The 17,853-nt window shown below is 36.7% G+C and overlaps 1 protein-coding gene across 1 annotated transcript in view; it reads left to right on the top strand.

Moving 5' to 3' along the window:
* JARID2 (jumonji and AT-rich interaction domain containing 2) overlaps window positions 1–17,853 on the top strand; it is a 319,301-nt gene that overhangs the window by 284,687 nt on the left and 16,761 nt on the right. Inside the window, exons 8-12 of the mRNA XM_070747321.1 lie at window positions 1,680–2,176; window positions 12,190–12,282; window positions 13,771–13,889; window positions 14,893–14,963; window positions 15,803–15,917. Of these exons, the coding sequence (XP_070603422.1) occupies window positions 1,680–2,176; window positions 12,190–12,282; window positions 13,771–13,889; window positions 14,893–14,963; window positions 15,803–15,917 (895 nt within the window). The remainder of the gene's footprint in view (window positions 1–1,679; window positions 2,177–12,189; window positions 12,283–13,770; window positions 13,890–14,892; window positions 14,964–15,802; window positions 15,918–17,853) is intronic.

The raw sequence follows: 17,853 nt of genomic DNA, 5'->3' as shown, positions 1-17,853 counted from the left end.
TATTGATAACCTTGCTTCTTTGAATTCAAATGTCTTTTTTATTCAGACGCTATTAAAATTAGCGTCTTAAAATCTTGCATATTTTCAGAACCAATCCTGTAAATTTTGTTTGCCTTAATTCTTAATATATGTTGTTAACTTTAACAGGAATTGTTAATATTTTGTCAAAAATTGAAATCTGTCTCTTGTTTTTTATGTATTGTATACATTATCTGATATTGACATGTGGGTATCATGTTGCATAGTCTCTATTAAAATGTCATATGAGATAGAATTACTAGGAATGAATAATGTAGGAGTGCATCTTATTCATTCTCTCTTGCTTATAGTTCTTTTGATTAAACAAATCAAACTGGGGTTTTTTTTAGAATTATGCATGAACCAAGAATTCTGGCTTGCTCTTCTTAATAAACAATTATCAGAAATTATTATTTGCTCATGACTTTGGCTTATTCAGCCTTCCTGGTTCATACATATTTCAGACAAAACATGTATTGATCTTTCTAGGCTTGTTTAGCCATGCCTGGTAGAAGTGATCCAACACTTGTCTTTCTCTATTAACATTGCTACTTGTGTTGTGTGAACTCAGCTAATACATTTTGCACCATCAGCAGACATTTATTTACACATGGACCCTCTTCTTAAACCTCGGAAACTGACTTCGCCAAGTGAAGTCGCCAAAATGTGCTTTTGTTTATATTGAAAATATGCTACAGTATATACATTTCACTTGGTCTGTGGAACATTGGTTTACGGTAACCACAAAACTAAATTGGACCAAGTCTGTATAACAAAGTAAAAACACTAATATAGCTGCTCACATTTACAGCAGAATTTTATGTAATGACGACTCTTCCTTCTATGCTTTTGTAGCAAGGGGAAGAAAAGTGCAATTTCAGCGTAAGCTGATGAAATAAAGGAGACAAAGGCTATGTTGCCCATTGTTCTAAGCCAGTGTTTCCCAATCTTGGCAACTTGAAGATATTTGGACTTCAATTCCCAGAATTCCCCAGCCAGCAAATGCTAGCTGGGGACTTCTGGGAGTTGAAGTCCAGATATCTTCAAGTTGCCAAGGTTGGGAAACACTGCTCTAAGCCATATCTTGTTTAACTGTGGTTTGTGGAATAAACAGTTGGCTATATCTAAAAGTACTGATTAATAATTAAATAAAGCATATTTTGCTATAGTGATATCTACAAATACAAGCGGAGGGAAAGAGATACATCCTGTTTGAAGCAGATTTCCCATCTCAGTATGGTAGATTCCTATAGCAGTGGGTAGGGAAGTTAAAAAATGGAAAGACAATAATAGATTCATGAGTAATTGGGGGTAGGAAATGTTTTCATTGATTTTCCTTAGAAAAATAGCAAAGAAATAATACCTAAATAACATGCATTCTACCTAGGCTGCAACATTTTTAATTGCCCATTTTAAAAAAAAACAAGCAAAGGAAAGACTTGACTATAATCCTTCTGCTTGGCCTCTGGTTATCACAAAGAGGTTTTGTATTTAAGAGAAAACTTAATTTCATCTGCAATTGAATGGATACTATCCAAACATATTCATAAAAATTATTGCCTGAATGAATGTGCTCTGGGTTCTATTTCCTTAACAATTTTCTGTGTTTTCCTCCCCCCCTCCCTCACTTCTTCCTGCTTTTCCGCGACATTGACCTCCAGGAGGCTGCGAGCTGGACTTGGCCTGTTTTTTCCAGTTGATCAATGAAATGGGGGGTATGCAGCAGGTGACTGACCTCAAGAAATGGAATAAGCTGGCAGATATGCTGCGCATCCCCAAAACTGCACAGGACAGGTTAGCAAAATTGCAGGAAGCCTATTGCCAGTATCTACTCTCCTATGATTCCCTCTCTGCTGAGGAGCACAAGAGACTGGAGAAAGAGGTTCTCCTTGAAAAGGAGATTCTGGAAAAGCGGAGGGGTCCTTTGGAAGGACATTCCGATAGCAACTATGAATTCCAGTCTCTGCCCCGCTACGAGCCCAAAAACGGACTCATCAATGGCGTTGTTCATAAAAATGGCTTCCGGAACAAAGCAAAAGAAGTTGAGGTCCCTCAAAAAACAGGTAGGCGGCGACTCTTCTCTCAGGAAAAGGAGACCACAGTGGAAGAGGAAGAAGAGGTTGGTGTTCTTTGTGACCTCCACAAGTGTATATACAAGGTCAGTAGAAATCTTGCTGGGTCTTGACTAGAAAGCACGTCTAAAATGCTCATAGTATTTTCACTCAACTGTGCCAGCTCTGATTTAGTTCAAACAGTGATTTGGAATGCTTGTTTTGCTTGTCGCTGAGCTCATCATCCGTTTGCAAAGGAATGTTGACTCCTCCACTCAATTTGATTTGGCAGCCTTCCCACTATATTAAGCATCTGGCACCACCACATGCTGTGTAATTGTTAGCAAGATTGGATTGAGTATAATGCTAAAGGAGGACGAGATACATTGCTTTTTTATGTTGGTACTTGTGTCCAGCGTTCACTGCTTTTCCATCACTGCTCTTTATCCCATCGCTACGAACTGATAATTAGGTGCTGCTTGGAAGACTGCACAGACACAAGTCAGTGATTTTATTTGAAGTAATCACCATTTTCAGGGACTGAGATCTGTATAGATAAGACTCCCACGCCGAATATCATTTAGGTTTCTAATCGCCAGATTCATTCATTTCCCACAAGGATCCAGGACAGTATATGTGACATTAATATCCTTTTACCTTGCCTTCTCTGTCATTTTAAAAGAGGTGTGAGACCTTGTCTTAAGTTTTAATTAGGGAATATATAAAATTGGCTTTTCTACATCCAATTAACATTGGATCTAGTGCAGATCCTTTAAACTGTGGCCAAAGAAGCTGGGAGTTCTGGTCCAAACACATATCACACCCACTTAGTTGGGGAGATGCGTTACAGAAAGGGTGTCAAACTCGCGTCATCACATGACGTCTCAAGACTTTTTTCCCTTGCGCCAAACCATAGGCCAGCATGTGATGCATTTGGCCCACGGGCCGCAGGTTTGACAGCCTTGCTGAATAGAATGAGTTTAACTATTTTGATGAATATATTTTTATGTCTATTCTCTCAGGTGAGGATTTTCTCATTTGGATTATGATGGCTGAGTAATCTCCTTAAAAACACCTGGGTTCTTAGGAAAACCTGTCTTCCCATCTTCAGATAATAACTCATGATTTAGTTGCAACTGCAAATAGCAGATTAAAATACATATTATATGACCACTTCAAACTCATCCGTGTTCAGCTTTTGTTTGGTTGTATAGTTGCAACATGTTGGCCTACAAATCACATTGTCTTGTTTTATCAACATCTTCCTTAATTTCAGCACTGAAGTAGGGTATGTGGTTGGGAGCTATACTGACATCTGCAGCTCTCCCTGTGACAAGTAATCCTGTTTCCCTCCCTCTCTCTCTCTCTCTCTCCCTATCTATCTATTTATCTATCTATCTATCTATCTATCTATCTATTCAATTTCTGTGTAAGTAGTCAATATATGGAAGGTGATTTTGGTCCCGAGACCAGCATGAGGTAGAAAAGACCATGCCAATGTTTAGCCAAGGAATTGTCACAGCAAAAGTATAAAACATCAATAATAGTACAAAAACCTCTAAAAAGAGTTTAAAAACAATTTACAATACCAACAGTTAAACTCCTACATACCATTCATGGCTGTATCTCGCTGGTTTCCACCATAAAATCAACAGCCCCAGGCCTGTCGGAAAAGGCAGGTCTTTACCGCTTTCCGGAAGGCCAATAGGGTGGGAGTAGTCCGGATCTCAGGAGGTAACTGGTTCCAGAGAGCTGGGGCAGCCACAGAGAAGTCCCCGCCCCCTCCCGGCGGACCCACCAGCCAACACAGTTTAGCTGATGGGACCCAGAGAAGACCCAATTCAGTGGGCCCTTACTGGTTGCTGGGAGCTATGGGGTAGAAGGCAGTCTCAAAGATAGTCCAGCCCAAAGCCATTTAGGGCTTTAAAGGTAATGACCAACACCTAACAATAATTGGTACGGTTTGTGGCTGAATACATTTTAAGAGCGCTATCATCCAGCAAAGCTAAAACTACCTATTACAGGGTCATCATCTTTTCACATTTATATAGCACAATAAACAATTTGAGTTTTAGACGATGCTTGTTTCTAGGGCAACCATGGAAAAAACTTGAGCAGATATTCCCATTATTTCCTCCTTGTCCCCCTCCCCCCCCCAAAAAACCCCACCCCAAAATCCAGGACTAGGCTAGATTTGAAGACAACATCATCTAGTGTCCCTGAAAATTGACTATACCAGGGTGAGGACAACATTAAAATCTCCTTTGGAAGCAACCTAATGAACAAAATAGAACAAAAAGAATCCACTGACAGTACATAATGAACAGCATTCTTGGCGTTAGGGGTTCAAATCTTGGGAGCCATGGTCACATCTCATAATTACAGAGCATATAATTGGACTCACCGAATATGATCGCTATGGAAGGCATGCCCATTCTTAAAATGGTTGCCATAGTAACCATTCTTGCTCATTTATTGGAAAGTAAATTGGTAGAATTACTTTGCTCCATTTTTTTCTAATCTTCTCTATACACTCTATTTCCTCCTACATTACACCTTTGTCTAATTTTGATATTATGCACATTTACAAACCAAGCATTTGGTTGCAGTCAAATTATTCTTTTCTAGGGAGGTCCCTTTTATCTATGTGGAATCCAGGAGTATTCTGGGAAATAATTACACCAAATATGGATACTTTTCTTTGCATCTGGCCAACTTCCTTTTTATTTTAGTTTGTAAAGGTTGCTTTAAATTTAAAAGTTATTTCAGAAGGGGCTAGCATGTACTATGTTTAGGTCCCCAGTTTATATGTTACTTGTACATGTTGATTAAACTTGACCTCTTTAGTTTGTGAGGCCTCCTTCTCCCTGCTAACCTGTGTTTGTTTCCTTTTGAGATATTGTATCTTCATGGATTACTTTTCCATAATATTACATTTGAGTCACATCCAATTTGACAGCATATCTTATATTCTACCCTCCTTAGAGGCTGTAATCACCTCTTTGAAAATATGTTGCTTGCTGCTTCAGCAGACAGCAACAATTTATCACAATCAGCTAAAAGTACATGGTGCTAACTAATGCAATATTTTGAGTTACTCTCATGCACCTGGATACATTAGCTTTGTTAAAATGTCTACAGCTTTCTTCTTTTTATCAGAACCAAGTGAACTAAGTATAAACATAATAACAATGACTGGGGCTTTCTTGCACATTTACCTTAAAGTAAGCCTCATTTAATATGTAAATATATATATATATATATTAATTATTGTTGCTTGAAATAGCTTTTTATAGCTAAATACCTGTGAAAATAGAATGCCAAGCAAAAGGGTGTATTCATTGTAATATGTACCCTCATGGCTATTTCAATACTTTTCTTAAAGGCATTGCTTTTCTGCAATTTATGTAAGTAGTGGTACATTTAATCTATCTCAAATAGAAAAAAAATAGGTATTTGGGGGGCTAAATCTAAATTATATTTGTATGTATAATACCAACGAGTCCAGTCCTGCAAGCTGGTCAATTAGAGATTTAAATTCTGTTTTAGTGCTATATGCATTAACCTCAAGAACTTCAACCATTCCTCACTGTGCATCAAAAATGTAGTTTCTGATGAAATGACCCAGTGGTTTCTGCTTGCAAAGTAGGATGAAATCATAATTAATTCTGGTTTTCCAGGCAAGCCCAAGTCATAGCGTCAGTTTTAACCAGGAAAGTTAGCTTATGAGCCCTGTCATTCTTAAAGCCAAGTTCACATAGCATTTAGAATGTATCTGAATCTAGGAATTGCAAACAGAAATGTTCAGAGGGATTTTTTTTATTTTTATCCAATAAATCCTTTCCATATCTATATAGATGTTTTGAGAGAGCGCCAAGAAGCAAAAGCAATATTTTCACATACACTCAGTATTTTTCAATTTAAAATCAAAGTGACATTGTATGAGTATAGATTTTAGGCAAAAATTGGCATTTAAGAAGGGCAAGGGAAAGCTTTCAACAGAGATTGCTTTATGACGAATGAAAGACCTAAATTTGGAGAGCAAACTACTGCCAAAATCTAAATTCCAAGCTACACATATTTTCTATTATTTAATATTAAAAATAGTTTCTGCTTTCAATTGCTTGGCAAAAATTGACAAGCAAGTTCTCAAAATCTGTTGGTATTAGCTTTACAGCCTTGGCAAGCCCCAAATTTCAAACACAGATTGGATAGCTGAGAAATAGTGCTTTGAATGCTGTTTATTATTAAATTGGCCTAATAAATATTTCACACAATTGTTCCTTTTATTTACAAACATGAAAATCTGAAATTTAAAAATTTAGTTGCTTCTTTTCCTGCAATCGACACTTAACATTTTACAATAACCAGTTACTTTGCTTTCCCTCCCTCCCTCCCTTCCTTCCTTGGTATTCCTTCCTTTCTTCCTTTCTTCCTTCCTTCCTTGGTATCCCTCCCTCCTTGCCTTCCTTCCTTCCTTCCTGTGTTGCAAGCTAGATTTTGGCTAGGAAAATTACTTTGAGCAGTGTTACCACTCTGCATGTATATCCTAGCCAAGAAGTAGCCCTGCAAAGTAGTTTAAAGAATAGAATCCTCAGCATTTTTCAAGTAAAACTTGAATTGTGGCTGCACTTCTTGCATCAGGGAACCATCGTGGAGAAAAACACTGTCTTTGGGGCCCATAAACTTTCATATATTCTGGGAGTTGAAGTCCAAATATCTTCAAGTGGCCAAGGTTGGGAAACACTGCTCTAGGAAATGGAGCACAGAAGAGACATCTAGTGCCTTGTTGAAGGAAAACAAAGAGGTGGATTACGAGAGAATACCAACCACTTTCCAAAGGCCAAAATGTTTCCCCGATCACATTATAAGACTTTTCCCCAATCACCCGTCACTCACTCATCATCTTAATACTCTGGCAAAACTTAGTGACTTTATTAGCAGTAAGTTGTGCAAACACATCATAGTAGCCCAATAGCAATTTATTTCTGATTATCACCCTAAAAGGAAACAGGTCATTGCACAAATCAACACAATAAAGGTGGATAAATGCTGAGCTTTGACGCCCTTATTGGCATAGTGTAGGTTGAAACATAAGCTCTTACCATAGATTTACCTGTTGTCTTTATCCACTTGTGATCTAAGTAGTTCTTCTGTCATTCATCTGTTAAAATCCTCAATAAATCATGGATCATAAATAATTACATCAAACACTGTGGCCTTCTCAGTCTCTAAAGCTGAATCAGACAAAAAATAAATAAATCCCCAAGTAGATGTAAGAATTCAGTTATTTAATCAGTCAATCTTCTTACAAGTCATAACAGCTACAACTCTAAGCATCATATTCTGTACTCTATATATATATATTCACCATCATCAGGCTGAAGTTTCAAGCTTCGTGCAAGTTTTTTTAGCTGGAATTTTAAAATTAAGGGAGACTAGGATGGTCCCATTTCGGCCTTGTTCTGGCCTCATCAGCTAGCCACACCCTTTCCTTTACTGGAATTCGATCTGGTGAACTCTGCCTTGTAAAGCAGAGAACTAGCAGTGTGAGCTATCAGATCAGAACCCTTCCAGCTCTGTACCAGGGAGGGGCTATATGTTTTTCTTATGTCGGATCACCCTGGTATATTTAAGGAACGTCACAGCTCCTCTTTTGCCTCTAGGCCCAACCCAGGACCACTTCAAGGCAGTTAATATATTTATAGCCGACAACTATATTCTGTATGTGTTAAACATACATATATATAATAGGAACTAATTTAAGGTGAAACTGAACTGAGAAAATGTGAAGGGCCATTTTAGAGATCTATATTGGAAACTGTAATTACTATGTTTGCCAAAGAGTAAACGAGAAAGAAGTGATGAAGTCTTACATTCTGTGAGAATGTTGTAAATACTAAAGAACGTTGTAGGTGAGGATGGTCTGAGACTCAGGAGAGGGCTGCTGGGGGTTTGCAGGGGTTCGGGAGAACCTCTAGCTAAGATTTTTTGAAATTTGGAGAACCCCCAAATCCTACTCCTGGCTGGCCCCTCCAACCCCACACATCCCCTCCCAGGAGTCTCCACGCGGCCCATTTTGGATGCAGGCAAATGTAGGGTGCGCACAGAGGCTCAGGTAAACAGGTCCACCGGAAATTTGGGAAGGCCAGAAACAGGCCCTTTTCTGGCCTCCAGAGCCTACGGAGGCCGTTTTTGTCCTTCCTGAGTCTCGAAAAAAGCCTTCAGACTCCAGAGAGGGCATAAATGTCCCCTCCACCGCCATTGTGCAGGAGGTAGACTAGGCCACACCCACCATAGCCACGCCCACCTAGCAATCCCTTGCCAAAATTTTTGAAGCCCACCCCTGGTCTGAGTGGGAAAAATGTTAAAATACATGTCCTTATGGAGTGGTTTGTAAATACAAATTTAATAAATAATAATAAATAATAATAAAGCAACTGATGAGTGGAAGAATAACCTCCTTTACAAAAGGAAAGTTAGGAAGAGCAATTGTAAAATTAGGCAGGGTTATGATTAAAAGGATCAAGAGGAGATAATGAACAAGGTCTGCAATATGGCTTTGTGCAGGGAATATGTGTAGATCAGGTTATTTTCGCCAGGGCAATGTGTGAGGAAGAAACATTATTGTACATTTGTTGATTTATGAGGTGCATATGATCAACCGATGAGGTGTGAGCTATGGTGGGTGTTGTTTGCTGAATGAAGTAAGAATGGTGTATAATGGAAGTAAAGCATGTGTAAAAATCATTGGAATGCCTAGGAACAAAGTTTGCCATTATTCATGGAGTATGACAAGAATGTCTGATGTCTCCTTAGTAGTTGTTTATTTATAAATAAACATATACTGTATAGAATACCTATGGTAATGTTAGAAAGGTATTGGTTTGAGAAATGAATATGCATGGGGGGGGGGTTATATACATGTTTTTGGCTGAGAAAGCAAATGATTTGCAATAGATCTTGAATTGTAGAATCAATGTATCAAAGACACTCTGCAAAATATTATTATTATTATTATTATTATTATTATTATTATTATTATTATTAATTAGATTTGTATGCCGCCCCTTTCCGCAGACTCGGTATTGCTTACCCTGAAATGAAAACTATTTATGGGTTTCATAAATGATTGTTTTTTGTGTCAGTACAGTCTATAATTTTTTTAAAAAAACCAATAGATTAAATTGATTGAAATATATCAATAGATTAAATTGAACTAATTTAAGATGTTAATAGGAAACAGAATTTTTTAAACCACTGGCTACATGTTCATGATATTTACCAGTCTACCAGCTTTGAGTTCCACAATGCAGAAAAAAAATTTAATCCACAGTCTCCCACTAGTAATCTTGAAAATTTATGTCACTGAAATAAGCAAAACCTTTTCTGGGAGAATAATTCACATTTTATTACCAGTACAATTCTACTTGGTGCTCCTCTGTCTTTATAAAGACATAATGTATTATACAATAAATAGGTGGCCATTCAATACATTGCACTACAGTGCCCATTATCCCTTGATGATAGGTGTTATATTTAAAGCATCTAAATCAGTGGTTCTCAATCTCGGGGTCAGGAGCCCTTTGGGGATCAAATGACCGTTTCACAGGGGTCGCTTAAAACCATGGAAAAAGACAAATTTCCCATGGTGTTAGGAACTAAAGCTTCTATTCTGGCCCCTTGGAACATATTTTTACAATCCGACCAATCAGGCATTTACAGTGTGGGGGTCCCTCTGACCTTCCTGCCAATCAGCTTAAAGCTTTGTTGGGAGAATTGTTGCTAGACTTATGGTTGGGGGTCACCACAACATCAACTGTATTAAGAGGTTACAGCATTAGAAAGGTTGAGAACCACTGATCTAAATAATACTAGATTGAGAAACATTGGCATATTCCCCCTACTGAGCTATTAGCCGTGCATCAACCTTCCAAATACTTGGAATCTTATGCCTTTCAAATATCTTAGGCAATCTTGTGTCTTCCAAATACAGTGATACCTCGTCTTACAAACTTAATTGGTTCCGGGATGAGGTTCTTAAGGTGAAAAGTTTGTAAGACGAAACAATGTTTCCCATAGGAATCAATGAAAAAGCGATTAATGCGTGCAAGCCCAAAATTCACCCCTTTTGCCAGCCGAAGCACCCGTTTTTGCACTGCTGGGATTCCCCTGAGGCTCCCCTCCATGGGAAACCCCACCTCCGGACTTCTGTGTTTTTGCGATGCTGCAGGGGAATCCCAGCATTGCAAAAATGAGCACTTCACTGGCAACAGAAGTCCGGAGTTGGGGTTTCCCAGTGAAGGGAGCATCAGTGAAATCGCAGCATCGCAAAATCACCAAAGTCCTCGAAACCCCACCTCCGGACCACTGTGTTTTTGTGATGCTGCGATTTCACTGAGGCTCCCCTCGCTGGGAAACCCCACCTCCGAACTTCCATTGCCAGCAAAGCACCCATTTTTGCACTGCTGGGATTCCCCTGCAGCATTGCAAAAACGCGGAAGTCTGGAGGTGGGGTTTCCCATGGAGGGGAGCCTCAGGGGAATCCCAGCAGGGCAAAAACAGGCACTTCGCTGGCAACAGAAGTCCGAAGGGGGGGCATCCCAGTGGCATCGGCTTGGGTTTGTAAGGTGAAAATAGTTTGTAAGTAGAGGCAAAAAAATCTTAAACCCCGGGTTTGTATCTCGAAAAGTTTGTATGACGAGGCATTTGTAAGACGAGGTATCACTGTACTTGGAATTCAGTTTCTGTAACTCCTAGACAGTCATGTTGGTGGAGAATTAAGGGAAATTGTCAGTTGAAAGCAAACTCTGCAGCAGTAGTTAAATGAAGTAGATTACAGCTGTGTAATCGTGATGCATTCTTGATCCACAATAACAATTTAATGAATAAAATTAATATTTTTGTTTTTGCAATATTTCTTTATTATCTCTAACAAAAATTATTTTAGTTCATATTAGGTAAATACGACTAAATACTGAATATGTTGTTATTTTTAATTTGGTTTTTAAGCTCTAGCTTTATAGGTCTGGCATGATTTCAGAATATACAGCAGGAAATTTATCTAACTTTCTCCCTTTCCTGCAATAATTCCCTGAAATCAAGTCTTGCCAGTACATTTCTAAAGAAGTATCTTTGTGGTATTTTTTTTTAGAACCAATATAAATTGCCACTTAGAAATCTTATTTGGGATGGCAGGAGTTGCTATTATTTTTCTTTCCTTGCTTGGCAATTGCCTATGTCTGGAAGGCATCATTTTCTTAACACATAGCATAAAATATGATTTAACTGAGCCTTTTAGGAACCTAAAGATTTCTAAGTAAGCCTTACCCTGATTTATTTGCAGAATCAGGAGTGGGGTGCAGTATCCATATAATGCTGTCTTCTCTATTTTTCCCATATTTTTTTTCTTTTAATCATACTTAGTTTTGCCACCATCGTTCTATTTCTATTTGTATTTATTGTGACACAGTCAGGCAGATGTTTAGATTGTGCAACCAATCATCATAATAAATACAAATAGAAATAGAATGATGGTGGCAAAGCTAAGTAGTCCCAGTAGTAATAGGTGCCTTGGGTCCAGTCCCCAAATAACTGGAGAACCATTTAAATACTATCGGCATTGATAAATTCACTATCAGTCAATTGCAAAAGGCGGCTTTACTTGGAACAGTTTACATCCTGTGACAATATCTGTAACACTATCAAACATCCACAACTACCTCTCCCAGGTCCTTGGAAAGGACTCAATAAATAAACAAAAATGCCAAATCCGGTCTAAACATCTGACTGTGTGACAAAACAATAATAATAATAATAAATAATGGAGGAGAATCATCTGTTAGAGAGAAAGTTGAGATATATGCCAGCATTTTTGGATAGATTGGAATATAGAAAATCAATCTGTAGCACAACCACTTTACCAACTGTCTGTGAAACATAAGGGACTCAGTAGTTGGAAATACAAAAAAATGAGCAATGATATCCTGAGTGCCAGAATAAATTTTCTTTCCAAATCATTTGTTTTTTCCCCCTTGAGTTTTGATATTTAATTGCATTATGATATTTGGGAGAAAAAAGTAGGATCATAATTCTTCCCCTTTTTACTCCTGTTTCATAGGGAAGGTCTGTTTCTTTAACAACTTTTTATCGAACAGCAAGAAACGTCATGAGTATGTGCTTCAGCAAAGACCCCACAGCAGCAGAAATAGAGGTGAGAAATGTCCTATGTTAAAGATAATCATGAACTGGGAGAGCCAGTGGTAACAAGGTCAGCCAATGAATAGGCATAGCAACTGAATCAGCCAATAGGAGCTAAGCACTTTTGAATCTGTGCAGAGAATCAAAACTGGAATTTAAGCTTAAGGCTGGGTGTGGATCCAATCCTCTGTACTCTTTGCTGAAAGGAAACTAATTATTCTCTGCTGTTCGTAACTGCTTGAAGAAGAACTTTGCTAATGGTATTGTAAATTCATCTGTTACTATGTTTATAATGAAAGTTATGAATCCAGCTGAATCAATCATCTGTGTGTGCTTCTGATTTTGATTTTTGCAATAAACTTTAATAAACTGGTCTTATTCTGGACTCAGACGCTATCCCATCTTGATATGAAAATCATAAGCATCCAATAAATAATGGCAGCCATGCTTTTGCATGGAAACTTATATTAACTGAATGAAGACAGGTAACAATGATACAATCTTGGTCATCATGAATGCTGCCTGTTATGTAATTTTAAAAGCATGGTTGCTTTAAAGACAAGTAAAAATCTTACTAAGTTTAAGAAAAAAAGAGGAGAAGCAGCAAATAGGAAAAAAGAGGCAGATATTTATTATTGATTTATTGCTTTTAAACAAGTAACAGAAAAAGGGAACAAAATACAAAGCTAATTGATAGGTACAGTAAAACACATAAAAGGTGCTGTAAAATATAAGAAAAGAAATTGGGCATAAGATATCATTATAACCATTAAGTTACAATTCTATCTAGTGTAAATATTATTCAAATGCATCTCTTTCTATTACACATATTTAGTTATCATACTTATATATTTTGTATACTTCACTAATGATTTTTTTTCATGCCAGTGTCAGGATCCAATATTTCATTGAAATCTCCTTCCTATTACCACTTTATCTTAAATACACTCATTCAACTGTCAGAAACATTCATGAAACGTAGTAGGAGAAATTTTAAGTTAGGTTCATCATTATTCATAGCTATTGTAGTCTCTGCTATTCTATAAAATGTAGCATCCATATGAAAGTCACCAGATCTTAAGGTTAAATTCTAAGCAATTTTCCTTTGCTGATAACTGATGCCGGGAAAGTTTAGCTCATTGTTTTAGCTCATTTTTTAAATGTGCCTTATCACTGCTACCATAGGTAGGCATGGTTCTTCCTCCTTTTATGTTTTCCACAGCTAGGGCAGGATGCTCCCTATTCTTCTGCTTGTAATATTAAATAAATGCATATTTTTAAACACCTTTTAAAAACATTTTTTTCACTAGCAAAAACATTTTATCTGTTGAAAGACTGAGATCAGAAAGCTAAAAAGAACTATTGTTAAGAAATCTGCAGCGTGTCCATTATTTGCTAAAGTTTCTTTTTCTAAGAATAAGGTAAAGAATGTTTGAGATACTCTATTTGGCCATGATTTTAAACATCTATTAAAACTGGGTAGCTTTTTTTTGCCTTATAGCAAGAATACTGGAGATTAGTAGAACAGAAGGACTGCCATGTAGCAGTACACTGTGGGAAAGTGGACACTAATACCCATGGCAGTGGCTTCCCCGTGGGAAAATCGGAACCTTTTTCAAGGTAATACATGACAACGTTATCTAGAATTCTGCTTGATTTTTTTTTTTAATTTTCTCTGGCCAGTAAAACAATGGGAATTAATTGTTTTATTGAGATAATACTCAGTTTGATCCACGTGATATGGTGTGCATTGATAACTTTGAGATAAAGTCTCAAGTGAGAAGCATATAATTTCAGCTCAGACTCCTTTGTGGGAGCGATAAAATTGCTCTTTAAAAGGCAGTATACATTTCAAGTCAATCTACTGCCGAAAATAGATTCTTTCAAAGCTTTTGAGACATGAGGGGGTGGACATTTGGTTGGTTGATTGCATAAAGGAGCTGAATCCAGTATATGTTAGCTTTCCTATGTTGTGTTCTGAATTAATTTAATCATTTTGCTAGGTTTACTTTATTTGTTCGCCAAACATTTATTGATTGATAGATTAGATTAGATCAGATCAGATTAAATGATTAGATTAGATTTTTATGCCACCCTTCTCGGGGTGATATTATTTCAGAGGATACTTAAATTTGAATTATAACCTATTTTGGCTAAAAATGTATAGTTAGCCATTAATTCCTGATGCCATCTAATTGAATTAAAACTTCAGTTCTCATAATTCCAAACCAGTATATAGTCTGTCATCGGAGACTAATTCTAGTCATCAATTAATAATTATATATTTTGTTTATTTGTTTTTCTACACTGGGAACAAGACAGCTATTAAAATGAAGAAGTAGTCCTGATTCTTTTTAATTACTGACATCTATAAAATTAAATATTTTCAGAAAGTTAATCAATTTCTTGCTAATCCTTTTAGTGTTTAAAAAAAATTAGCCAGAACACTGAAAACGAATGTAAGATTTTTGATCAGTTATTAAAAAAAAATTGTACTTACGGTAGATTTTTTTTAACAAGAAAGAGGACTATTATTTTTCCTAGATTCACTATCGCAAGCAGAATATTTTGAGTTGGCATTTAATATTTGCTTACAGTTATTTATATTATTTAATTTGCACAGGCATGGGTGGAACCTAACAGTCCTTCCCAATAACACAGGATCCATCCTGCGACATCTTGGTGCTGTGCCTGGTAAGAAGATCTATACTTGTAATTGTGGCGCTCAGAAATATTTGGAATAAATCACATTTTCCCCATTTCCCTGTAACCAGGCATCTATAAAATGATGTTTAAAAATAAATTAACATTCAGTAAACTTTTTGTCTTGGAAGCATTTAAACTAAATGTGATTCTGCTATCCGATGACCCTTCAGTCTGTTCAACACAGATGGGCATGTGTGGCCGCTAAGATTTGTGTTGTCTGTTACAATAATCACACCACAGTTACACTCAGATCCTTGTATTATAAAAAGTGTATCAGATTGAGGTGGAAGCTAAATATATAGTGGAGATCATGTCTTTGTTGACTTCTTCAAATCTGTTGTAGCCTGTTCATTAATATTCAGTACATTAGTGGTAGCGTCTAATGTCTGTATGGTGATTGATAGGCACGAGTAGCTCCATTATTTGCTGTCCCAAAGGATTTATGCTATGCCAATTAAATGCGCAGATTTTTGCTGTTACTGTTTTTTCTTTTACAAAAAAATCTTTGGTGATTTCTACTTTACAAAGGCTGGTTGAGACAGTTGTCAGAGTTGATAGTGGTATAATATTGCTATTATTTTCTATTTTTGTTATCACACCTAATTAAAAAACTTTGTAATTTTGTCATGCCATTTCATTAGAGCAACTGCATTCTGTTGTTGTTTTTTTCATTTCTGGTAAGATCTAAATTTTCAGGTGTCACCAAATGTCATGTATAGCTTTCAATATAATTTTAACAGTTAACAATTCATAATTCAATAGGGTTTGTTTAAATGAGAAGATTGGCAGTAATTATGTTTTCTTCTGATCCGATGTTACCAATTTAGGAGTGACAATTCCTTGGCTAAACATTGGCATGGTCTTTTCTACCTCATGCTGGTCTCGAGACCAAAATCACCTTCCATATATCGACTACTTACACACTGGTGCTGACTGCATATGGTAAGTAACTCTTAAGTGTGTTTCTTTGCTGTACTTTCCTTGCTTTTACTGGGAATTTGCAGAATATTTTATTTCAAAATAAAAAAAAATTATACCATTAATCATTCCAATTAGAATGCACTTGGGGAAAAGGAATCCTCAATCTGAGTATTGTATTGGCAGTTCTGTGTTAGCAAAAACTTCAGAAGAAAAGGATTTAGGGGTAGTGATTTCTGACAGTCTCAAAATGGGTGAGCAAGTGTGGTTGGGCGGTAGGAAAAGCAAGTAGGATGCTTCGCTGCATAGCTAGAGGTATAACAAGCAGGAAGAGGGAGATTATATCCCGCTATATAGAGTGCTGGTGAGACCACATTTGGAATACTGTGTTCAGTTCTGGAGACCTCACCTACAAAAAGATATTGACAAAATTGAACGGGTCCAAAGACTGGCTACAAGAATGGTGGAAGGTCTTAAGCATAAAACGTATCAGGAAAGACTTCATGAACTCAATCTGTATAGTCTGGAAGACAAAAGGAAAAGGGGGGACATGATCGAAACATTTAAATATGTTAAAGGGTTAAATAAGGTCCAGGAGGGAAGTGTTTTTAATAGGAAAGTGAACACAAGAACAAGGGGACACAATCTGAAGTTAGTTGGGGGAAAGATCAAAAGCAACATGAGAAAATATTATTTTACTGAAGGAGTAGTAGATCCTTGGAATAAACTTCTAGCAGACGTGGTAGATAAATCCACAGTAACTGAATTTAAACATGCCTGGGATAAACATATATCCATCCTAAGATAAAATACAGAAAATAGTATAAGGGCAGACTAGATGGACCATGAGGTCTTTTTCTGCCGTCAGTCTTCTATGTTTCTATGTCAAAGCACGATCCAATAATGTTAAAAATGAGCATATCCTAGTAAGTATAACAAAGATAAGTAAAATTTTAGGATGAACAAAATATTTAACCTGGAATTTCAAATCATTGTTATTTTTTCCTGTGTGAGAAAGGCATTTTATAGAGTTGCATTAGGATTTATCTTTTAAGCTTTCTCTAACTTAACTGCTGTATGTATTTTAAAATATCCAAGTATTTTATCCAAATTTTAACCTTAGACTGTCTACCGTTGACCTCGCCCCATTCCTAAAAGGTCTGTAAGGGGCGTGCATAACCACACAAGCGTGCCTACCATCCGCGTCCTAATGTCCCCATGTATTCGTAACCTTCTCATGTACTCATAACCACGCTTATGCATTTTATGCATTCAAAATCATGTTTATACTGTACTTTGTCCGTAATCATATATACCCTTGACAAGATAGATAGATAGATAGATAGATAGATAGATAGATAGATAGATAGATAGATAGATAGATAGATAAAATAGATAGGTTAGATAGATAGATTAGATAGATAGATAGATAGATAGATAGATAGATAGATAGATAGATAGATAGATAGATAGATAGATAGATAGATAGATCGATCGATCGATCGATAGATAGATAGATAGATAGATAGATAGATAGATAGTAAAAGTCAGACTGGCATTTGAGGAACAATTAAATTTTATTACCTAATACAGCAGGGAAGTGAGATTAATATAATCTTAATATTGAACTTCAGTCACTTCCAAATGGTTCAGATACTTTGAAATTAGGCTCACAAAGATATTGAGAAATTGAGAGTCTTATTCAATCTGTGTTTTCTGGCTTAACAGGCCTAACAATTCCGCAGTATCAGAAAAGACTTCTTATTCAAGAAAGAAATAACCCATTGTGATTTTCATTAATGGTTCTCTTTATCTCTTTAAAATGTGCTTCACCAAATAGCTAGGGAGTTAGTGATAGAATGGAAGTTAATAAAATATATCTAATATTCATGGATTTTTCTGAACTTCCCGCAAGATTAGATTTTATTCTAGCCATTTGAAACCAATTTTAAAATTTTAA

Source organism: Erythrolamprus reginae, chromosome 3 (genome assembly GCF_031021105.1).
Source record: "Erythrolamprus reginae isolate rEryReg1 chromosome 3, rEryReg1.hap1, whole genome shotgun sequence".
In the NCBI taxonomy this organism is placed as follows: domain Eukaryota; kingdom Metazoa; phylum Chordata; class Lepidosauria; order Squamata; family Dipsadidae; genus Erythrolamprus; species Erythrolamprus reginae.
The sequence above is the reverse complement of the archived record's forward strand: the minus strand, read 5'-3'. Positions and strand labels throughout refer to the sequence as shown.